The following is a 24,350-nucleotide window of genomic DNA, read 5'->3' on the forward strand; positions in this document are numbered from 1 at the left end:
TTCCAATTAGCGATGTCCAGGTTGGTCTCCCACCTGCCTGACTTGCAGGAAAATGTCTTTGGGTGATGTTTTTTGTCAGCAAACTTCAATAGTGTCTCACTTTTTGTCCTGATGTAGAACAGGAAAATAGATAACCTCTTAAGATTTGTCCAAGGACGGCAAAAAACATTTCTTAACCACTTCTCCATATAATGATAGTCTGTCTCTTCCTGCAGCAACGGAAAAGAAAAACTGATTGCAAAACCATAGGAGCTGGTAGGGGGTTTGGGGCAAATGAGTGGAGCATTTGATGTTAACTTGAAATCGAGTCTTAAAGTGTTGACTCTGTCCTTTTTTAGGTTACACTTGCAGCATTTCTTTGAAATTATAAATTTTTGCAACTCAGGTTTAAATTGGAGCACCAGTAAGAACCTCCAGTGTAATGGTTGTGGTAAGGAGTTTGTCATCTGACCCCTTTTTCCTCTCTAAACTTATGACGTGAATTTGATTTTTAATGGTTCTGCTTCTGAAGTATCATGTTTGTTTGCCTGTTTTCCTTTTCAGTTGTTTGTGGTAGATGTCCAGACTGGCCAAATTACCAAGATTCCTATTCTGAAAGATCGTGAACCCGGTATGGTAAACCAGCAAGGCTGCGGTATTCACGCGATTGAGCTGAACCCATCAAGGACACTTTTGGCTACAGGAGGAGACAACCCAAATAGCCTTGCGATTTATCGTCTGCCTACGCTTGATCCTGTCTGTGTGGGAGATGTAAGTTAATATATTTGAGAAAAGCAAATGCTGTCACTCGCTAAGTATTATACATAGACACGTCCAAGGTCAGAGCAGAGCTTGGGTTGTTGAAAGCTTGTCAAGAGAGAATGAACTGGAGCTGGGGGCGTGTATATGAATATGGCCTCTGCATTTTTTTATTTATTTTTTTTAAATCCTTCCAATCTGGAAATGTGAACAGGCAAAGAGGAAAAGAGATGCATTTCCACTCTGCAAAGCCAAATCTCTCGGCAGAGACTCATTTCTAAAGCCTTACAAGCTTTGGAAATTAACAAAATCCTACATATTGCCAATATTTAACTGTGAAATTGCCCTCTTAATAAGCTTTCTGAGGCCCAAAAAGCAGGTTGTTAGCAGGAAAATTATATGGAGAAATTAAAATGGAGAAATGATGTTGTGTGGTTGCTGAGTTCTTTCCTAATCCAGGATGCCTGGCACAGATTGGTCTGAAGACAGAATTTGGCTCTGCAGATTAATTCTAACTAGTAGCTTTTGCCAGTATGGGATATACATTGTACCATGCTCTACTTATTAAAGAGGTTGTGTCGTATATACAGTTTTTATATAACCCTATTCCAAAATCAAAGCTTCGAATGAGTGTACTGTCTTCTCAAAAGCCTCATTCCCTAGGCAGCAGGACTTTCACAGCAGCAGAGGTCGTCATGCCTGTGGTAGCTGATAACCAGCTTCAGGGTAACCTGACTTCTAAGATTTTTCCTGTTTGCTATTCATTTGCATGCTACTGAGACTTGACAGCTCTTTCTTGGAGAACTGGAGTCCTAATGCTCTTTTTGGATTCTACTGGGAGTTCGTCCCAGGCAAGGACTGCAGTAGCAGGAGCCTGGCTTTGCTGCACAGGCTGCTGTTAGACTCTTTCCCCACGTGACCCATTTTGGTGGGCCTGCAGCAGTGTTGTGCACTGTGAATATTTTGTTTTAATGTCTTCTAAAATACAGCATATGGATTAAAATGAATAGCAGTTACCTACCTATGAGAAGTTTAAACAGGGAGCATGTAGTGATGATTTCACAGAAGCAAACAGTGCACCTATGAGTGCAACACTTAACCTTTTGTTCAGTTTCAGACTTTAAACTCTAAGCTCAATCAGGAGATCTTTTTACTCGTAATTAATGTCAGTAAGTCTTTAGTGTCAGGAAGAGTAGATTTCAAATCTAGTCCATTTAAAAAGAAAAAAAAAAAGGCAAGGATGGTTTTAGTTACTAATCTAAATTCTGCCAGTGCCTTTCCTCCTGTTGCTGCACAATTAACAAAACTATCTGAAATGATTATTCAGGAATACTGTGAACCCCTGAATGCATTTGATAGCCTTTGATGTGACAAATAGGTTAATATTCTTTCTTTCTTGTTTTCAGGATGGACACAAGGACTGGATATTTTCTATTGCATGGATCAGTGATACTATGGCTGTTTCTGGTAAAAGCTCATTTTTATATAAGATCCTTATAGTGCAGTGCATCTCCTGGTTTTCATGGGAAGACTTACATTGCCTGACAAGATGATCAGATCATCGGATACAGATATTTGATGTAGTAACAATGGGATGTCATGATTCTAATATAACACATGTAAAGCAGTTGAACTGAGATAGTCAACACTTCAAATATAACCATGTTAGCACCAAATGATCTGGTATACCTTAAAGCAATGATTCTCAACTGAAGTAATGCGAGATCCTTCCAGGGGTGCCATGGGGTGCTGCATTGTTGGGTGAATAAATACCTAGGTGTGATTCACAAGATGAACTCGGCAGTTTCAAATAGGAATCCGTAGTGTCAAAATCATTCTGATCTGTTGTGGTCTTTCTGAGTTCTTTGCAACAGAAGAATTGCTATATTTATTTCCATACTTAAAAAAAGAGTGGGGGGGAAAAAAAGATGAAAGCGAAGAGCTGGCATTTCCCAGTGCCTCGAGTCTAACAAGATTGAGAACCATTGCTCTAACTTTTGTGTTTGTAGCAAGTGTGAGACAGCATCACTACAGAGTTGCTGCACAGTCCACATGATGAGCAAGTATCTCGTTAAAAAATAGATGCTCCTAACCATGACAGCCATGTGTTGATACCAGACTTGAAGGAAATCGTTCCAACTAGATCTAAACTTTCTTCAGAGGTAGTAAATGTGTTTTGCCTGTGGTTAGATTGTTTTTTTTCTTTTTAATTAATCACACACCTGTGTACATATAATCTGAGAGCCTTTAAAGTCCCTTGGTACAGCTTGTTGTCTGTATCGCAGTCACGTCGGAGCAGCGTAGGGAGTGCCTTTGCATAACCATGCATATTGCAAGCGCCATACTTAAAGGCCACTTGAAAGCAAATACAAAAAATCTTGAGTGCGTGAGGAGTGAAAGCTCTTGAAATCAGTCCTTTTTGCATTGCACAGCTCGCAGTTCAGTGCTTTTATTCAACTTTTCAGTTGTCAAGTTTTAAAGGTGTTTTAATTAAGTGGTTTTTTTATGGCTTTTTGATAACTGATACAATTGCTCTTTATAGAGAGAGGATGCTCTGGGCTCTTGTCTAGGTACAGCTGTGTTCAAAACCACCTAACTGTCAATAGCTTCTTTATTGCTCACTTTTAATTGTAATCACTTTCACATATACCACATGACATTTTCGAAGAGGCTTTGGGACCAGGTGTATATTAATGGGACATATTCCACTCTCTGAATTTGTATGTCACCGGGACTCAGAAAAACGTAACCATTCTAACTCCATTCAGATTGTCAAGCTGAGTACTGACAAAACCATGAAGAAGAACTGGAAATAATCTTAGAAACTGTAATGTATATTTGCAGTTGCAAGTGAGAGGCAGAAAGGTACAAAGTTGAGCACCGGGGGAGGAATTACCATAAGCGGAGAAAAGTGCTTGGTGTCTGTTTCTGAGAGGTGGGTCAAATGTGATTCGGAGGGAGGAAGAGGAATCATTGGTGTCGCTCTAGGTCATATCAGTTTGCCAGCCGCTTTGGTGCAAAGAAGGCTGAAGGGTTGAATTTCCATGTCCCTTGTTCTTATTGGTATTTAGGTAGAGGCAGGGGTCAGTGCATGCAGTGGCTTATTTAAGGAATCGATGGGCATAAGTCTAAATCTCTTTTGACCTAAAGTGGCCTTGATTGAAGGAGAAATAAGTCGGTCAGCCATCTCGGCTGTGCAGAAATAGACTGTACAAAAAGAGCCCAGATAGAAAGAATAATTTTTCTAAGAAAGCAAAAAGATCAGGTAAGAAACAAGATGGTTCCCTGACTTCAGGGCTAAACCAGTTTAACGAAGTAGTTGTTTTTTAGTTAGTATTTAAGAGAGAGAGCTTCTTACTAGAACATCTCGGCATATGTAGAAATTCATCGAGTATTGATTTCCTCCCCCCCATAACAGTTAAAACTGTGTTCTGTTAAATGCCTTGATCATATACATCAGTAAGGGCCAGCCTTTTTGGCAGGCATGCCACAAATTAGCCCTACGCCCCAAGTGTCACTAGTCCCCTTCGCTTGCATGATCTGCTGCTCCCCACTAGTTCAGCTGCTTTCCTTTCTGCTGCCTGCTGTGTTTGCCACTGTGCTGCCTTCCCCTCCCCAATATCCTGCATGCCACATACTGAGACTGCCAGCACTGTCACCCCGACATATGTTGTGTGGCAGGACATACTATGTACCACTTGATGCTTGTATTAGGAAGTGTCCCTGGGAAGCCTTTTTGGGGGAGCACTTCAGCAAGGGGAGCTGACTGCATTTGTTTGACCTGGTTGACAAGGTGACAACATAATGACATCATGCCAAATTGTTGTCCTGTGTGTTCATCGTTTGATGCTTAGCTGTTCTTTTCACGTCGTACTTGGAAAATAAATGCTTCGAAGCCTGTGTGTTTTTTAGAAGGGTTCTCACTCTTACCTAGTCTTTTCCCACTTCAGAGCGACACTAAATAATTGGCTCTTACAATAACTTTGTGAACGAGTCTGGGGAGGAAAAACGTTCTTCTCATTGTACAGGGACAGAAACTGAGTTGCGGATTAGGCCAATTGTACAGGTGGCAGCACTAAGACGCAGATGGAAGTGAGTGGGGTAAATCCCATGAGGGGTTGGGGGTGGGATGGGACTAATTTGCAGCAGCTTTTGTCTCAGGCCTATGTTGAGACTGCTCTACTAGTGTCGTCATCAAGAAGAATGATTTGCTCATTTGGTTGATTTTTTTTTCCCACATTCAACAGAGCAGTGATACAAGCACTGATAGAAACACACCATCAAAAGAAACCTAGTTTGAACCTCTTGAAGGTATTCGTACAAGCTTTGCTTAGGTTTTAAATCATCTTAAACACGCCTATAAACAGGAGCAGAACTTTGCTGACCCAGCCACTTCTAAGCACCCTGCTAGACATATATTCTCTGTGGATGATTGCTCCACAGTTTGTTCTTGATTGCTGTGAGTAGTTCTTGAAATAGCAGCTTTAAGCATTATTTAGCTACTGGCAAGCTTTAATGAGATTCCAATTAGCGTTCTAAATTTGACAGGTTTAAAAACCATGCTTTTATTAGCTCTTATTAATATTTAAGCACCAGGACCATGTTCAGCTAAATAAAACTAATCCTGATCATGTTTTCTCCTTCCTTAGGGCTGTGTTTTCAGTAGAGAAATTGTGCGTGCCTAACCTATGCTGCTATGTGCTTTACCCTTAGGTTCCCGGGATGGCTCGATGGGTCTCTGGGAGGTGACAGAGGATGTCCTGTCAAAAACCGATGCCAGGCATAACCTCTCCCGAGTCCCCGTCTATGCTCACATAACACACAGGGCTCTGAAAGATATCCCCAAGGAGAACACCAATCCTGACAACTGCAAGGTCCGAGCATTGGCATTCAACAATAAGAACAAGGTCAGTAAGATGTAAACAGGCAGCTTGAGAGGACTGAAATGATAACCTTCTCGTTTCTGGAACTGGATAAAAGCTGGACTGAGATGTGACTTGGATTCCAGTCTGACTGATAAACTTGAGGCAAAGCTGCAGTTTTAGGATGTTTTGCTAGAAGCTTTTTTTTTTTTTTTTGCCTGCCTCCTTTTTTTTTTTTTTTTTTAATGTTGTATTCTTCATCTGCTGCTTTTGTGTCTGCCATTAACTAGCAGATACTCTGGAACAAATATAACAGTTTCAAAAGGAAGATCTTCCGTGTGTGGATGGCTTGGCAGGGGGGAGACTAGGTTTGGCCTATGGAGCACTTAACCATTGACAAAAGACAAGCAGAGCAGAATTCAGCTTGCAGGTTGGACCCTGCTCACTCATCCTTTCTCCACTTGTGAAACCACAGTGGCTGCATGTCCATCAATAGCCAGCTAGAGGATTCAGCTGACTTTTGAGGCCCAGCATTAATAGATTGAACCTCTCTCCTTCTCTTTAGTGTAAAAGTTTGTTTTATATATTTGCCATACTGTAAAAATGTAAACTGCATTGTGCAAATACTTCCCCCAGTTCACACCTTGGTATTACTGCCAACTACTGTCTTGAACTGAAACCAATGTAAAATTTAAGGTTTGCTTTGTGCATATTCATCAAGACTACGGGCAAATTTTACAGCAATTATCAAGGCTCAAGCTACTAAAATAGCATTTAGGCAGCTGCCTTGTATTGAATTTAAGTTTGTGAGAACATATATGGAAGCTAACCCTTTTTCTCTTCTAGGAGCTAGGTGCTGTATCTCTGGATGGATACTTTCATCTTTGGAAAGCAGAGCACACACTATCAAAGGTGCTGTTTCTGTTTGTGTCTGTACTAAATTTCAACAGTTAGTCTAGCAGTTAAGCCAGTCTGCCACTGTTTCATAGGATGTCTGAGCTGACTGCAGCAGTGTGTGTAATGCACGTGTCCCCAATCATTTATTTGGAGGTTGGAAAGACTAATGGCAAAATGGACCTTTTTAGAAATAGAGCCCTGGAAAGAGAAGCGTGGGATTTTTTTTTTGTTTTGTTTTCCCCTCCTTGTGAGGGAGGCAAGCTTCTACCTTTTACTGAATCTGGACAAATATTAAGGGTTTTTCTTTATCCCGCTTTGTTCTAATGTTCATACTGGACCCAAGTGCTTGTCTATTTGATTAAGTTGTAGCAAATTAATTGAGGTGTCCTTTTGAACTGTTGTAGTCACATTGGTGCAAATGGTTTTGTGAATGCTCTGGTTTACACTAGCATAAATTAAGTCCATTAGAAATAGGAATAAGCAGAACTGGACTGCATCTGTAGAGCTGGATGATGTGCATAATTAGAATGGTGTGCATGGGAGAGATGATTTGGGGGCACGCGGTATGCAAGAAGTACAGTAGGCTAGACCAGAGCAGTAACAATTGTAGGCAAAGTTTAAGTGTCCTGTTTCCCACCTCAACTGACCCCATCCTGCTCCCATGCCTCCAGAGCTGCTGTTTTCAACAGTACTGCCTTTGACGGTGTGCTGTCTTCTTCTGTCCTTCTCCTTCTCCTCCAGGCCTTTTCCTTTGCCTTTTCTGAAAGAGTTACTGACTTCATTGTGAACTTAATTTTTCAGCCCTGTGTTGCTTTTTTGTAGTGGTCTCATGGGTGTTTGTTTTTGTGCTGTCAGTTATCTCTTTCCCCCTTTTTTTTTTTTTTTTTTCCCCCTTTTTATCTTTTCCATAATGAGTTAAACTTTTCTTTCAATTTTATTTTCAGTTACTTTCCACAAAGTTGCCATACTGCAGGGAGAATGTGTGTCTGGCCTATGGTCAGGAGTGGTCGGTGTATGCAGTGGGATCTCAGGCGCATGTCTCCTTTCTGGACCCAAGGCAGCCTTCCAACAACGTTAAATCCGTCTGTTCCAGAGAACGAGGCAGTGGTAAGGAAAGCTTGAAGTTGCAAATTATCTGCCTGCAAAGGTAACAGTTAATGGCCGCAATAAAATGCAGTAGCTAGTAAATATCGAGGATTCTTCTTTGGCTGTCCTAATAATTAGTAGTATGTGTAAATTTAAACTCAATATGTTCCACAAGCAGATTGAATTGTGTGCATCTCGAGGTAATAAAGGCAGAGACATGGTTAGCCCTCTAACCGGCTAGGATCCATTGAATTTCACCGCTGACCAGATGCTGTATAGAATAAGAGGTGCTGTCACTTAAGTTTATCAAATGATCCATCCTTTGTCACCAGTCCCCTGGGTTACGGAATAACCAATGTCCCTGCCTCTACTCTTTCTTTTTTTCCTTGTATTTACATCTTTTGGAACTGAATAACAATTTAGTCATCTTCATGCTCTGTGCTACAAGATTGGGCTTCTACATTGCAAGAACATGTTTTCATTGTAATTTAAAACACTAGAAATGTTTCCTTCAAGGTTTTAAAATTGTGTAAAAATGAGGCATTTATAAGAAGTTGTGTGAAATATAAATTCTTGAAGTGGTTGTATTACACGTGCGTCCACACTGCAAGCAGATTATCTATCCCTTATGTAAAATGGAGTCACTTGATCACCAGCGTCCATTTAGTCTGTACTTACAGTGAAGAGGCTGTCATGAGTGCATGAGAAGTGAAGTACAGCTAGCTCACACTCATTTCCTTCTTAGTCCCCTGATTAAAGCAGAAACACTGTTCCTGTCTTGTACTGTAGAAAACCGCGAGTCCTCTGGATCCTGGTGTCTGCATAAGAGGTCTAGTTGGGTGCCTGATGAATCCATTTGTGGCTGACGAGCCCAATTCAAGAGCCACACAGCTTGTTACAAGTTTGACAGATCCATATGTTGTCTAAGTTGGAGTCCGAGTTTACAGCATACTGCTTTATTGTTGCTCGTTTTTCTTCCATCCTCTGGATCAAAGGCACTTCGTGTCGAGCTCCACCCAGTTCCAGATGTTCCCTGCATATCGGATGGGATTCTGCGCGCTCCTCTCAGCTTTCTATGTTGATGCTGAATGACTTCATATTTTTTTTTTGTACTCATGGTGTTACTACCATAGAGAGTGACCCCACTTTTTAGAGCCGTCTCGAATCTTGCTGTACAAAATGTTCTAGGGATTATGGTCTCCTCCCATTCTCCTGGTATGGCCGAGCCATTGCAACCTCCTCCTCTTGATGGTGGTTTCTAAGTTTGTCAGTCCTGTGCACTTCAGTACCTCTGTTTTTGGTATTCTTTCGTCCCACTTTATTTTCAGGATCTTAGCAGACATCTCATGTGGAAGCTGCTCAGTCTCTTGATGTGCCTAGCATATGTTGTCCAGGTTTCTAAATCATAAAGCAGGGATGATGGTCCACAAGTCTTGTAGATTCGTGTCTTCACCTTAGCTGATAGTTTGCTGTTATTCTGTGCACATTTCTATAATAGCGCAAAATTCTTAGCTGCTTTTCCAGTTCTGTTACTTCAGTCTGAAGATCAAGATTCCCGCTGATGGTAGAACCCAAGTAGCAAAAACTGTCAACGCCATCAAGAGATTTATCGTCCAGAGTCATGTCAGATATTGGTTCTTCCATCCCTTGGTACATGATCACAGTCTTCTTGAGACTAATTGCCACCCTGAAGCTCTTGCATGACTCGGAAAATCTGCCCAAGAGATTTTGCAGGGAAGATTCACTGTGGGCAACTAAGGCTGCATCATCTATGAACAGGAAATCTCTCAGTACCAGATCTGTCACCTTGATTTTTGCTCTAAACCTTGCAGTGTTGAACAAGCTTCTATCTAGTTTGGTTCAAAGATGAATGCTGACATTGCTGAATCCACGACAAAGTCCTTGAATGCATGAAGAACCAGGAAAGAAAAGTAGAGGTTAAGAAGCAAGGGGGCTAAGACCCACCCCTGTTTCACCCCGTTGTTCATGTCAAAGGTGTTTGGACCTTGGTTTTCATACACTACAGTTGCCTTCATTCCTTGATGTAACAAGTGAAAGATGCCCAGTGGTTTGGGGGGACAACCCAGTTTCGTTAGAACAGTAAAAAGGCCCTGCCTATTGACTGTATGGAAGCACGTTGTCAGATCAGTGAAGGATACAAACAGTGCTATTCGTTTTTTTCCTACACTCCTCTTGCAGTTGCTTGACCAAAAATGTCATATCAATGGTGGAACGTCCTGAGCAAAAACTGCATTGATTCTCAGGATAAGAGATATATATATATATATATATATATTTTTTTTTATTTTTTTTTTATTTTTTTTATTTTTTACCTAGAGCAGGGGTTTCCAAACTGGGTACACAAGACATCTCTGGGTGATATGTGGGAGAAATTGGTGATGAAAATTAAATCTGCCATTACACATAAGTGGCATTGAAGGGGTTAAAAAATAAAATGTGTGCTGTTGGGGGCACGAGGGCAGCTGCTAAATCTGGAAGGGGGTACGCAATAAGAGAGAGTTTGGGAGCCTCTGACCTAGAGACCGCAACCTACGGCGTGCGATGCCAGTGACCGTGTTTCCAACGACGTTCAACAGGGAGATACCTCTGTAGCTGTGAGTCGCTTCTATCCCCTTTGTTGTATTATTGTACAAACCGAACATCTCTGAAATCGTGTGGTCCCACTTGCTCTCTCCACCAGAGCAGCATAATATCATGAAGCTTTCATAGTAATTTGTCGTTGGCACATTTGTAGATTATAGCAGGCGAGCCGTCTTGTACTAGTGCTTTTAGATAACTACAAAGCCGCCTCTTACCTCTTAGTAGAGTTTAGGAATAGCTGCTGTAAATTTTAGTTACCCGAATTTTTTTTAACTTTCTTTCTCTGATCAAATCATCCACTACTTCCAAGTATTTTTTTCATAGTCTGAAATGACTAGTCCCCTGAGAGATGCTCTAACTTGAAAACTTTGTTTTTGAGGCACGTTGCTGAGAAGCGTACTTCTTGAAATTTTATTTTTCAAAACCAACTTAAAAGTGGAAAAAGCTAGCTGAAAACTCGCAACACACGATCCAGGAGTTTCTTTCCAGTCTCTAGCTGCCGCAGGCCATTGCATTGCAAAATCACATTCATAAGTATATCCAACTCCAACTTTTAAACCTGATTAGGCTGCTTGTTACTGCTGCATCTGCTGGAAGGCTGTTCCATGCTGTCATTCCACTGATGGCTAGAAACTTGATTTCCACCTAAATGTGTTCGTGCCAGCTCATCCCCATTTGTTCTTGTGCCATCTTTATCCTTCATCTTAAATAACTCCCTCCAGGAGCATCCTCTGTAAGCTTTCATTTTGTCGGGCTAAACTAAGCTTTTTTTTCTTGGTATTCTCTCCTCAATTAGGCTGTCCATTTACCAGATTGTCCTAGTTAGGCCTTCTCTGAACCTGTTCCACTATGAACATAACTGTCTCTGTGATAATGTGGCTCCTCAAACTTGACTTATCACAGACATCATTAGCACACTTGTTTTTGTGCCTGGGTTATCAATGAAAATTTTAAATGAGATCACTTCTAAAACCAGTCTTAAAGGAACCCCACTAATAACCCCTTTCCAGCCTGAAAGAGCAGATTGAAGTCGAAGGAGGGTTATTGCCCAGCTGGCCAGGTTCTTTTACTTGCCTTGCAATGTTTATTCAGATCCTCCTCTTCAGTTTAACTAACTGCCTGTGTAGCACTGTATCAAATGCTTTTCTGAATTTTTAGATTAATGTGTTTCCTTTGTCTAGGAAAATCAGTTATAACCCAGTATTGTTCTTTGGGAAGACTCTGGCATAGTTTGTATTCAGTAAATCCATGTTGCATTTATCCCATTTTTTTCTGTTAGTCTCCGGTCACTTTTTGCCTTCAGAACCTTGTTCTAAAGCTTTGCCTGTTGCCGAGATCAGAGTAACCGGACTTTAGTTGCCTGGATTATGTTTTCCCTTTCTTAATGATGTATGTGTTATTTTTCCAGTCTTAACAGTGCTACCTCCAGCCCCTGATTTAGTTTATTAAAAATCTTTGCTTTTGCATTGGCTAGATCCACGAGACCCACCCTGACCCTCTAGGTCTATTTTGCAGCAGAATACTGTCGTCTTAACTTCTGGGGCTCGAGCTTCTTCAGCAAAGCATTTCTTGATTGCTGACTGTCAACCCCTCGTTCCAGCCAGAAAGGGCCAAATTACAGCACTTCAGCACAGACATTGTCCAAATGGTTTTCAGGTTGAATCAAGCTTTGTTGATCAGGTTGCTAATTCAGAAAACCCCTGGTGTCAGTTAGAACTGCCCATTTGAAGCACAAGCAGCTTCTGTAGCTTTTTTTTATAAGTATCCCAGTAGCTGAGACTCATTAAGCAGCTGTTTGGGGAAAATGTGTAATTCTACTAATATTACTCTTCAGTAGAGACTTCTCTATTTAATGCCTAATTTGGCAGAACCGTGTTGCAGTCCTGATCTGTCTAGCCTCCTAGCAGTCCCCTCCCTTCCGCAGGCTGTTGCTTGAGTCACCAAAGTGCAATATAGTATAGACAAAACCTTGAAGAGCAGTTATCTGTAGAGTAACTGGTATTCTTGAAAGTGGTGGCATTTGTGTACCACAAACCATCTGCCAAGTCATGGAGGCTGTTGTTGCCTGGACTCCATATTGATGTAGTGGCTAAGGATCTTTTGACCTTGCTCTGCCTCTCTATGTCCTTGCCCTCGCACGCAGTACAATGGCGCACAGTCCCATCTTGAGTGCATAGGGCCCGTGCAACATCAGAAGTGGAATATGTGTAGACAGCACGCCTCAAAGAGCTCGCTTAAGATGTATTAAATGACTTCCCTTTTTTTTTCCTATGCCATCTTGGGTTATATGAAGTAGGTGAAGACTGCAAACCTCAGTGCTTAGCCTTACATTGCTAACCCCCTATTTAAGCATTTGAATAGGAGAATAATCTTGAAAGATGCCTAGTGCCTGCACCTGCTGTTGGTTCCACTGTGAACTGTGGATTCTTGGCATCTTTGAAGAATGAGACTCAACTAAAAAGCTGTAGCTGAACATAGATTTAATTTTAGCTATTCAGGTTTGAAAATGTTGGCCAGCTGCCATCTTCTGTTGAATGTTCCTAGAAATCGCCTGTGGTGAGCTGAACACGCACTTTGAAACGCCGTTGTTCTCGGGGACACCAATGTATCATTTAAAAGTTGATCTCAAAGTTTTCTTATTTATCAAGACTTGAGATGAGAAGTGCATTCTGCTACAATGCGTGATGACTTTTATTTCATCTGAAGCAGCAGTTGCAAGGGAATATGAAGCAACCTGAACTTTTTCCTTGTTAAGCGAGAACAGCCTTTCTTTGATGCTGGCTTAAAATGGGCTGATAGGTATGGCTCTAATCCATCCTGTGGTGGTAGTTTGTTTCTAGCTGTTCGAAGCCATGTCTTTATATGTTCTCTTTGCCTACCGCTCTTAGCATGAGTGTGGGGAAATGTCCCTGCTTTCCATTTTCCTCCTTTAAGTGGGGAACCTCCCCTACTGTACAAGAGTGAGACTTAATTCGCCCGCGTTCATTGTGTACTTTGAAGGTGTTACAGTTCAAGGTATTACTATGACACCCACATAGTACAATGATGGGCATGTTGGAGTTTAATTAGATTTTTTTTTTCTCATCAGGTTCAGGTACAGTTTGTGCTTCGGTTTTATGTTAATTATTAATCCTATGTACTTAAACCCCTTAAGGAAGCAATTTGAAATGCCATTTTTCAAATGTACTCTAAAACATCCTCCTGATAATTGGTACCTCACTGATTTCCCCCCCCCCCCCCCCACTCTCCCCACCTCGCGCCTCCTACTGCTGCCCCCCCCCCCCCCAGTTTAGCTCATGATTAGGGAAGAAACCAAAACGTTAATGCTATGAAATGCAGGAACTGGATTGGTGAGCATATACCATCTCTGTGCATCCCTCATCACTTGATGCATTGTGGGTTGTTTGTTCAAGAGTAGTTTTAGTACAGAAATAAAAGGGTACCGTGTTGCGCTTGCTTTCTTTTTCTGTGCTCTCGTTATAGAAACCTCTGTGGTCTCCTGCAGAATCTGGACCCAATTGCAGAACATTGCCAAAGACAAATAATCCTCATCGTGCACAAAAGGGATGCTTTAGGCTTGTCCAAACACTTTCATGTTTCCTTGGCTAACAACCCCAGGCTACTTTTTGTATAACTTTTCCATTACTGTACAAATTCTTACTTTTTAAACTTGATTTCATTTGATCAAATGGATTCAGTTGTAGTTGGCACAGCTAGATGGAAGTGTGGCATGTTTTTCCAATTCTGTTTTGAATGCTTATCCTCCCCCCCCCCCCCCCCTTTTATTTTCCAGCTATATTTTAAACTGTCGTAGAGATCCAAAGCTTCTAGCTTCATACCAAAAATGGTATGACAGTCCATTTTGGAGTTTTTGTGGATGGACAAAAACAAACCTTAAAAAAAAGCATAAGGAACATATGGCTGGAAGGGACCTCAGGAAGCCATCAAGTCCAACCCCTCTCTCTCTTCCCTCACCATTTCAAGGCAGGACTTTGTTTCTAAACCATGCCAAGCAAATGTTTGGAAGTTTAAGTGCTGGTTGCTTTGAAGTTAGGGAGGGAGATTCCCTAACCTCTCTTGGGAATCGGTTTCGGTGCTTAGCCACCCTCACAATCACAAATTTCTTCCTAATATCTAACCTATATCTCCCTTTCTGTAAATGTACTTATTACTACTATGGGGCTTGTTTCCTGTGGATACAAAGCAGTCAGTTGCCATCCACATCGTAACAATGCTTTTCATTGAAAGCCAGTTATCAAATCCCTCTGTCTGATCGTCTGTAGACTACACAGTTTCAGTACTTCCATCCTGCTCTCCTACATTGTTTTGTAGACCTCCCTTCTGTTGCTCTCCTTGGGGCTCTTTCCAGTTTGTCCATGTCTGTCTTGAAGTGCAGTTCCAAAACTGAACGCAGCTTTGGAGGTGAGAGTGGAAGAATCACTTTCCATGACCTGTGTGTTGGCATCTGCGATGCATTAGCAGGAGTTATTACTTTTATATTTTTTTTGCAACAATATTATTCACCTTGCAATCCACTGTATCATTGGCTGCAGAATAGTTGTTTCCCATCTCATTTGTGCATTTGCTTGTTCCTTCCTATGTGTAACAACTGGCACTAACCCTTATTGAATTTGATCCTGTTTCAGAGTAACTTTTTCCAATTTGTCAAGGTTATTTCAGTTCCCAATCCCATACTTCAGAACAGTGGTGGTCAACCTTTTTGGCAAGCATGCTGCTGGCTACGTCTAAAGTATGAGAGAGTGCCACTGTAATAATCAGCCAGACATGGCAACCGTGAATGTGTGGCCTTTACCTCCACAGCTCCTGTGGGGCCAAACCTTTGAGCCAGTATTGATCCCTGCCCTGTTTGACTGTCTCTGTTGCCTCCCTGATCTGCCACTTGCCAGACAGACTGCCCATACCAGTTCTGGTACGCGTGCGGTGCACTTGACCACCACTGATCTAAATTGTCTACCCGAGGAGGGCGTCATCTGTAGACTCAGTACTTTTACATTCAGTGCAATCTTTTAAATCATTAGCGAAGATGTTGAACAATACTAAACCCAGGACAGACTGCTGGGTACCCCCGCCTGAAACCTTTCCAGCACTTTTTTTCAGCAAATAGTGCAGGAATGGCTGGCCCATAATCACTCAGAAAGTAATGTTATGTACTTTGGCATGGACAAAGTCTCTCCTTCAAACAGATCCACTTTAGAGACTCTAGCCTCCAAATTTTGATTTTATTTTTTTATAAAGTGTGAAATAAATCTGCACAACTTAATGTTGTACAGTGGGAGTTTAGCTAAAATATTCTGTTTCAACTGAAACTTTAAACATAAGTAATCCAAAGCGATTTAGGACCTGGATCTTCCAGCATTCCCAGATGAGTAGGGATCTGTATGTCCATGCATGATTAGCCTTCAGAGACTCAGAGAACTATAGAAAGTTAGGGTGGGAAGGGACCTCAGGAGGCCACATCTAGTCCAACCCCCTGCTCCAAGCAGGACCAGCCCCAACTACATCATCCCAGCCAAGGCTTTGTCTACTTGTCTTCAAAACCTCCAAGGATGGAGAGTCCACCACCTCTCTGGAGACCCCGGTCCAGTGCTTTACTACCCTCCTTGTGAGAAAATTCTTCCTAATATCCAACCTCAACTTCCCTCGCTGCAGCTTGAGCCCATTGTTCCTTGTCCTGTATCTGCCCCCACTGAGAACAGCCCAGCTCCATCCTCTTTGCAACCCCCTGCAGGGAGGTGAAGGCTGCTATTAGGTCCCCTCCCAGTCTCCTCTTTAGATTAAATAAGCCCAGTTCCTTCAGTCTTTCCTCACCAGTCATGTGCCCCAGCCCACTCACCATTGCCATTGCCCTCCACTGGACTCTCTCCAACGTGTCCACATCCTTTCTGCAGTAGGGGGCCCACAGCTGGACACAGGACTCCAGATGTGGCCTCCCCAGTGCTGAAGAGAAGAAGAATCACTTCCCTTGACCTACTGGCTATGCTCCTACCGATGCAGCCCAGGATGCCAGTAGCCTTCTTGGCACCAAGGGCGCACTGCTGGCTCCTATTCAGCTGCTTGTCCCTTGTCACCCCCAGGTCCTTTTCTGCAGAGCTGCTGCCCAGCCTGTCGGCCCCCAGGCTGCCCTTCCTTGGGCATGATCTTGATCCAGCTGACACCAATAAGATCGTGTCAGTTATGGTCTTTGTCCTGTACTTTAATCCTTAATATTAAATCAAGAGAACAGCCTGTACCTGAGTCTGATGGGAAATCCCACTCCCCACTGGATGGCTCTTGGAGGCTGCATGTGACCTGGGACAGGGAGCACCTTCGTTCAGTTTGCACAGTGGCTGGTACAAGATGTGGTCTGGGAGGGGTGCTCCAGTGTGTGCTGTTGGGATAGGAACAGCGATGGTGGGAGCTTGTGTGGGGCAGGAAGGACAACATGGAATAGCAGCTACCATTTCAGTAACAGAAATGGGACTTAACCGCCACTGTTTTGCAGTGAAAAGGAAGCTAATAACGCAGAGAAGAAAACCTTGGACAGAGATAACCGGGTCTGCAAAGCTAAAACATTCATTTCTCTTTACAGCACTTGGTAACTCTCCTCTCCCTCTGACTGACAGGTATCCGGTCCGTGAGCTTCTATGAGCACATCATAACTGTGGGAACGGGGCAGGGGTCCTTGCTGTTTTATGACATCAGAGCCCAGAGGTTCCTGGATGAAAAGCCCACTCATGCCTGCTGTGGACAGAAACAGAAGCTAGGAGGAAGCGAAATCCTGAAGTTGACTACGGGGAAAGGTTGGCTGGTGAGTAGTTCGCAGCCGTAGAAGCTTTTAATATGTAGATCTTGAAGCCAAGTTGGTTGTACAGTTTTTGGGACCTAAATGTATCAAATGAGCTCTCTTAAAATGCTGAGCTGGTAACTGAAATACATTTAGGCTTTGGGCCCTGTAGAGAGTTCCTCACTAGCTTTTCAGAAACCCCCCCACACCTGCAAGGGTAGGATACAGCTAGAGAATAACTTACTTGGCCAGTGTCAAATACAAACAGACTGGCCTTCCAGTGCAGTAGCTTTTGCATGGACTTGTTTCAACATTCTCTTTTTTCAGATCTTAGCTTGATGCCTCTTGAAGGTGGTAATCAACTTATAAGTTTTTGTAATTAAAAATACTATATTACAGTGTTTTAAAATATCATCGATTCCAGTCCCCAGCCCCAATCTAATGTGATGAATTTGGATGGCAGCAATGGAGTCAAGGGAACAGCATGGTCCCTTCCAGCCCTAATGTCTATGAAATCTGGCTGCTTCCTTTTTGGACCTGTGCAGAGGCAGGAACCGTCACTGTCTGTGCGGTGCTTGGTGTGGGTGGGCAGGGCTCCTGTCTTTGGTGGGGGTTCCTATAAATGACCAGAACAATTCTGTGCAGGTAGTAGGCTCAATGAGCATCTTACTCTCTCTGCTGTTCTAGTAGCTGAGTCGCGCAAAGGAGCTCTCGAACCTTGTCCCCTCTGTCTCGCTTCTGAGGACACTTGGGCCATCGGGCTGTCAAGATGCCCCCGGCCATTCCAAATTCTAGCCCAGTTGATCCTCTCGCAGGATGCCGCAGAAACCTGGGGTGCCTTGAGTACCTTTCAGGGGTGCCGCAAGGTACCACTTGATGTTGGTGCTGAGGTGAGAGAACGCAATTCCCAAGGTAAACTCGGAGGTTTCAAATATTAAACCAGAGCATTTTAAAATGTTCTGACCTGTTGTGGACTTTCAGTTCTTTGCAACAGAAGAATTACTCTCGTATTTTTCTGTAGTAAAAACCAAAATAACAAAGCGAACTTGTTCTGAGCCTTTTGCGAGCTGCCTTGAGTGTAAATGGAGAACCGCTGTTCTAGCCTATAAACCTTGGCCTGTTAGTGCAGAACAGCCCCCTCTTGGATTATGGAGGCCACATTTTGCTTTTCTGAAACCAGGTCTCTGTCTTTTGGCTTGCTTGCAGCAATACTGATGTGAACTTTCCTTTAACAGAATCATGATGAAACCTGGAGGAATTATTTCTCTGACATTAATAACTTCCCAAATGCTGTTTACACCCACTGCTACGACTCGTCTGGAACGAAACTCTTTGTGGCAGGAGGCCCCCTTCCATCAGGACTCCATGGGAATTATGCTGGGCTCTGGAGCTAATGAGAACTCTTCCCCTCAATGGTGATCTCCCCCGGTGTCCCCTTCCCTGTTCTTTACCAACAAAATTGTGTGATGCCATTGATTTCTGATTTAAACGCAAGTTATTTTTGACAGAGTTTTCTGTTGGTTTCCAACAGTTTTGTACATCTTTTTTGAACCAGCTTTTGCTTTAATCTCCTTGATCCTTTATACGAAGGGTTTTTGAAACCCCTTTTTATTGTATTTACTCCAAGTGACTCTCTTTTTTTTTTTTCTCCCCCCCCCCCCCCCCTTTCTCCCCTGCCTCCCCTCAATTTAGGCTAACTTGGCCATATGCCCCCTACTTTGCTGTGAGGTAGGACTCCTTTCTTATTGAGCGGTTGCCGCTGGGCTTTCTGTGAAAGTCCAGGGGCTGTGTGTGTGCAGGTACTTCGTGTCACTTACATTACCTGGAGTGAGGACTACTTGTAATTAAAAAGAAAAAAATATTAAAAAATATTTATAAGAAATAAGCTACTACTTTATCTGCAGAGCCTGGGTCAGGCCTAGCTTGATCTTATTTTTTAAAAGTACAAGTCTAATGACACTGTATACATAAAGGAATACAATACACACAGATGTATATTCAGCAGCACCCAGGGACAGCATCTCCCGCAATGTCGCTTGTCCAGCCTTGAGGGTAGCAGTGGCGCCAGACCTGGCTTCTCCGTGGTGCATGGGGAGAATGAAAGCAACCTCTTGTGCTCCCCTTTCTCTCTACCCCTGCCCCAGGTATCTGCTTGTGAAGGTACTGGGGCTTCAGGGCAAGCCCTCCAGTATGGCTCTTGCATGACAGCAGAGACGGAGCGAGGCTAATAGAAATGGTAACCCGACAGGCAGGTTCCTTGTGACCAACTGAACCCGGTCCGCCCAGCGTGTGAAGTAGTTGAGAGTCCTGGGTACGTGCACCCCTGTCTGGGATTGAATGGCAGGGAGGAGCCAGATTTGGGTACCAGAAGTCTGTCTACAAACAGGTCTCTCAGGCTAGGGGCAGTGTTTTCCGCGCACCTATGCATGTACACGGTGGTCGTTCCCCAGCTGTCTCAGCCAGCTGTGAGTTCTCTCAACAGCAGTGCTCTTTGCTAGCCAGTTAAGCTGCTCAGACTGCTGGGCAAAGGGAAACTATTTTTAATTTTTTTTTGTTGTGTTTTGTTTTGTTTTCCTTCCTTATCCCTGGAGAGACTGGGGTAGGCAGGTAGCAGCTACTCTCTGCAAATGTGTATAGAGTGTCAAAGGACTACTGGCTCCACTTCATTTCTTTTTAATACAAACTAGAGGCTTTCCATGCAACCAGATGACTTTTCTTTTCTGCTTATCATGCTAAGAATAGTCTATAACGTCAGCTTGGTTTTACAGGATACTTTTATAAGAGTCCTGGTCCTCTGAACACTGGTCTTCAGTCCACACTCCAAACTCCATTGGACATCACCAGAAACTGTGGGTGTAGAAAGACTGTCCACAGGCCCTTGGTGAACAATACAAAGCCCAGTTGTGAAGGACGTGCATTTTTGGCCAATGTACAGAACAAAGTGGCTTCTCTTCCTGGCTCTGCTGCAGACACCCTGTGACCTTAGGCAAGTCACTCGCCTCTCGGTGCCTCAGCCTCCCCATCTGCAGTATGGGATTAGTGTCAGGCAGGGAGATGGAGGTTTAATTTCTAGTTTGCAGAGTACTTGAGCTTATTGGATGCAAGGTGTGTTAGAAGTACAGTTCCCCTCCACTTGTGATTTGCAAGGTAAGAGTGAGGAAAGAATAGCCCTGTATGTCCACCCAGACCTAAAGCACAGACTCCTTAAATTCAGGCCCAAGTCTGCTAACCAAGACTTGGTATTACAGCATGTCAAACTTCTCCTGCTTCCCATGTGGGCTAATCGGGGGGGAAAAATGAATCGAACAACACCTAGGACAATCAAGGGACCAAACAGTAGCCATTAAATGATAGGGCTGCAAAGTAGTTCTCTTGGCTTCGGTTGTGTTATGTTCTGTGTTGAGAACATGTTGCTTTGGGATTTCTTTCATAAATGGCTGGAAGGAGGGGGTCACAGTATTTGACCTCGTGCCTAGGAACATAAATAAATAAATAAATAAATAAATGACTAAATGTTCTCTGTGAAAAATGGTGAGGATGTGTGTGTCTGAAGGGATAATATGAAGCCCTCTGACTCCTACGTGTGGGGTGTGCCTTTTGTCGGGTGGTTGTATCCCAAAGCTGGTTTTGTTTAGGTCGTGATTTTTCAGAGATGCTGAACGCTCTGCACCGGTGGTAGCCGCTGGGCATCCTGCCCGGCTGTTTCCAAGCTGTGTCCGTTGTACCCCCTCTTCCCACCTCCCCAACATTTAAAATCTTGCTGGTGCTAAAGAACAATTTTTGCTCTGGAAATTTTACCCTCTGTTTGATCATGGTTTGGCACTTCCCTTCAAAGGATTTTGAGCACTACCTGTGCTGTGGGTGTGACTAGATTTTTTTTTTTAGTGGCATTGCCTCTGCCTCGATAGATAGATAGATAGATACACATACACACACACAATTTTTTACTGAAAAGTAATCATTTTAGGTAGTGTATCTACTCCAGAGCCTTTTACTCTTCTTAGCTTTACAGTAATTCCTTCTTGAGGGTGGGGAGTTTTTCTGTGTTTTGTAGTATACCCCCAAAACAGGGGAAACACTAGAAAAATATTATTCCTGCTCTCCTGTTCCCCACTTCTCCCCCCCACACTTCCTTTTCGTGTTGGCAGCACCTTGCTTCTGTCTGTTGTAATCGGGGGTGTTTAGCAATAGCACATGGGAGAGTCCCAGACCAATGCATTTTACTTGGTGACCTGTTGAGAGAGGATGCCTTTGTATCTGCTGCTAGATATCCAGATACTTTTGCCAGAGGCTGAGGCACTAAGAGCTGAGTTGCCAAATGTTACATGGGAAGTCATAATAGGAACAGAAGCAGAACCCAGGTTTTGATGGCCAGTCCCTTGTCCAGCCCAGTGACCGGGCTGCTGTCACCCCACTGGCTTAGATTTAAAATGATAACGAAGGTGCACAGGGAAGTGGCTCTTAGGAGTAAGGGGATCCAAGTACAAGTCAGTGGCTCCTTGGTAGGGCCATCTGCAAGCTCACAGCCTCCCCATGGCTCACTTTGAAGAGGGCGTGAAAGCACGTCTCCCATCACTCAAACGATAGAGGTAAGTCCCTGTGGTGGGGAGGAACTGATTACAGACTCATTCACAAGCTTTAAAACAACTCTGTGCAGTGACTCGGTGATTCTCTCACTTGCAAGGAGCTTTGTAGACCGTTCAACTTCCAGATGCTCCAAGTTAAATTCACTTTCTTTTCCTTTCTAAAATAGATTAATTGGGATTGGATCTCCAATGCTTTCTTACGGCTGCCTTGCATTTGCAGGGGTGGCTTCTCAGGGAAGTGGGTCCAGTGGGAGTCGTCCATGATACAGGTGCTAGATGACACTCATCCATGCTATCTTCAGTTTGCTCTATTTGTGAAGTGCGTTGTTGCTTTGAGGGTTTGCTTAGAAGCTGCGTAATGCTAATTACGTACTTGTCTGTGGCAGTTGACAGAAAGTAACCAGCTACTTCTGAAAGGATCTGCTGTATCTAATCTTTTTTTTTTTTTCCCCAAAATAAGATTCTTGGTTCCTAAAAATCATTAGGCCACTTTCTCTTTTGCTACTTGACATTACAATAACACGGTGCCGTGTTGGCATTGCAGAATGTGTTAAGCAGCCAGTTTTTACCTCCCATGCTTTTGATAAGTTTTTCTTATCCAAATTTTTGTGGCTTTGGAGAGCCATGTCCATTTGCTTATAGCACAGGTAAACGGGCCCAGTAATAATACCCAACCACTGAGTATTTGCAAATACTGGCAGTACTTAAGCATTGTGATAAAGGTTAAAGCCCTTTCTATTTCTTGTTTCCACATTACTTGTTCCTTCTGAGCATGGTGATGAGTGGGAGATGGTATTTCCTCCTACTGTTTTTATTTTGTTTCTTACTGACTTCTTCAGCTCTGGTCCTGGCAGTTTAGCAAGTCTGACGTAGTTGTGGCCAGAGGCCCTCCAGTGTTCCTGCTGGGGAGAGCCCTTCCCCACTCCAGCCCACACAACTCGGGAGCCAGGGACCAAGCTCGGGTTTCGTTTGGATTCATTTGGCCTAATGAGCTGATCCAGGATGACAAACTACCAAAGAGTGGATACGCATTGGCAGCTGGATGATCTAAGGTGCTGGGAATAGGGCTGTTTCAGCACCACGGCTGTCTTATTTATCTGGCTGTGGGCTGTGCCTAAAAAGGATCTGTAGAAACTGGGAGTTTTTTTTATAATGTGCGCAGTGACATAATGAGGGAGGGCCTCCTGGCTGAGATCAGGGTACTGACATCAGAGTCCTGATAGAACGCCAGCTTTCGTACCCTCATGGGCGAGTTGCTTGCATCTAAACCACATCCTGTCCTAAATGTCAGCCCTGAAGTGCTGCTCCTATGACGGGTTTGTAGCTAGAGTCCAGGAGGAGACATGTAATTTCCTGCTGTCGTATTTTCCAGCGATGTCAAAGGGATTTGGAGTTACAGCTACATTGCTATCCCTGCCGCTAGTGTCAACACGTCCATACCAGCTGTAAACTACCAGAGCTTGCCCAGATGCTGCCATCAGGACAGCCACAGCAGGATGGTGCTCAGTGCAGGCTGGAAAACCTGCCTGAGAAACGGAGTAAATCCTCAGGCAGTTAGCTCAGAGCCTACGCTGAGCTCCACGCCCCCATAGCTGTCCTCAAACCAGCTAGCTTAAAGTTGGCATGGGCATGTCGACTTGAACCGTAGTGACAGTGTAGGCAGACCTGGAGAGAGACTTCGACCCACACTGCACTTCCAGTTGAATGTGTTGCACCTTCTGTTGAACACGAGCACCAGAACTATGAGCTGAGAGGCCAAAAACAACTCTTTGTTTTTGGGCTGACAACGTGGATTTGATGGCATGTTGGGGGCTATGAGTTTTATTGATGCCCACTGCAAAGCTCCCTTGGTGTGTGCGTGCCTTCATGCTGTGCTGTAGGGGAGAGCTTGTCCCCTGGCTCTGACGGGTGTCTATCAAGGGCAGCCCCGAAAGAGCAGCGAGCAGGAGGGTGCAGAAGAGGAGGGAAGACCCAAGGAGGGTTGGGGCTGCTTTCGGGCAGCCTAGAAGGGGAAGAAGCTGATGGTTCATTGTCAGGGCTTTTTACTTACCTGAGGGCTTCACCAGACACCAAAAACAAAATGAAGTTGACCACATCCCTTTATGTGGGATCTGTTCCTGCTGTGCCCCCATGTGCTGAAATTTTAAGTCTTGAAAATGGGATTAAGTTGGATAATATGCTGGGTTACTTCATCAAATTGCCCTCATTCTAATCCAGTGCATGGGTCCTTTCATTTAAAAAAGAAAAGAAACAAGTCAGTGCTCTTAATTGCTGCCTGAAAGACATTTTTGGCTTGTTTTTCCCTTTAAAATGTCAAGGTCTCAGTAGCCACTTTCTAAAAAGCCCTTTCCAGTTATGTGCTGGGGCCTGTAGGTCTGCAAGCCACATGCTTGCGCCTGGAACGAAGTATTGTGGCTGGCTGAGCTGCAGAGCTGTGGGTTGTCAATATGCAATAGTGACTGTATACAAATTGCCACAGTTGTGGATGGAAAATAAAATATAGGGCTATATTTAAAAAAAAAAAAAAAAAAAAAGAGACACAACCCCCCCAAACAAATAAACCCCCCATAGAAACCTAGCCTGGTACATTATCTTGTGTCTGGATGTATCGGTTGTGGACCCCCCAAATGAACAAACAAAAGTCCTAGATTTGGATCCTGGATCCAAATCCTGGATCTTGAGGAACAGTTTATCTTTTGATTCCCTTAATCAAAAGGGAAATTTCAGGTGCTGAATCTTCAATCTCATTAAACTTGTACTTTTCTTTATCTGCCTGCTCACCTGGTTCCCTCCTAT

The 24,350-nt window shown here is 43.5% G+C and overlaps 1 protein-coding gene across 1 annotated transcript in view; it reads left to right on the top strand.

Moving 5' to 3' along the window:
* The window catches only part of DCAF12 (DDB1 and CUL4 associated factor 12), a 36,357-nt gene extending 12,242 nt beyond the window's left edge, over positions 1-24,115 (top strand). The window contains exons 2-8 of the mRNA XM_025216947.1: positions 544-750; positions 2,145-2,205; positions 5,452-5,645; positions 6,447-6,512; positions 7,442-7,604; positions 16,808-16,992; positions 18,204-24,115. Of these exons, the coding sequence (XP_025072732.1) occupies positions 544-750; positions 2,145-2,205; positions 5,452-5,645; positions 6,447-6,512; positions 7,442-7,604; positions 16,808-16,992; positions 18,204-18,362 (1,035 nt within the window). The 3' untranslated portion in view covers positions 18,363-24,115. The remainder of the gene's footprint in view (positions 1-543; positions 751-2,144; positions 2,206-5,451; positions 5,646-6,446; positions 6,513-7,441; positions 7,605-16,807; positions 16,993-18,203) is intronic.
* The last annotated feature ends 235 nt before the right edge of the window (positions 24,116-24,350 follow it).

This window comes from Alligator sinensis, unplaced genomic scaffold, assembly GCF_000455745.1.
Source record: "Alligator sinensis unplaced genomic scaffold, ASM45574v1 scaffold132_1, whole genome shotgun sequence".
NCBI lineage: Eukaryota > Metazoa > Chordata > Crocodylia > Alligatoridae > Alligator > Alligator sinensis.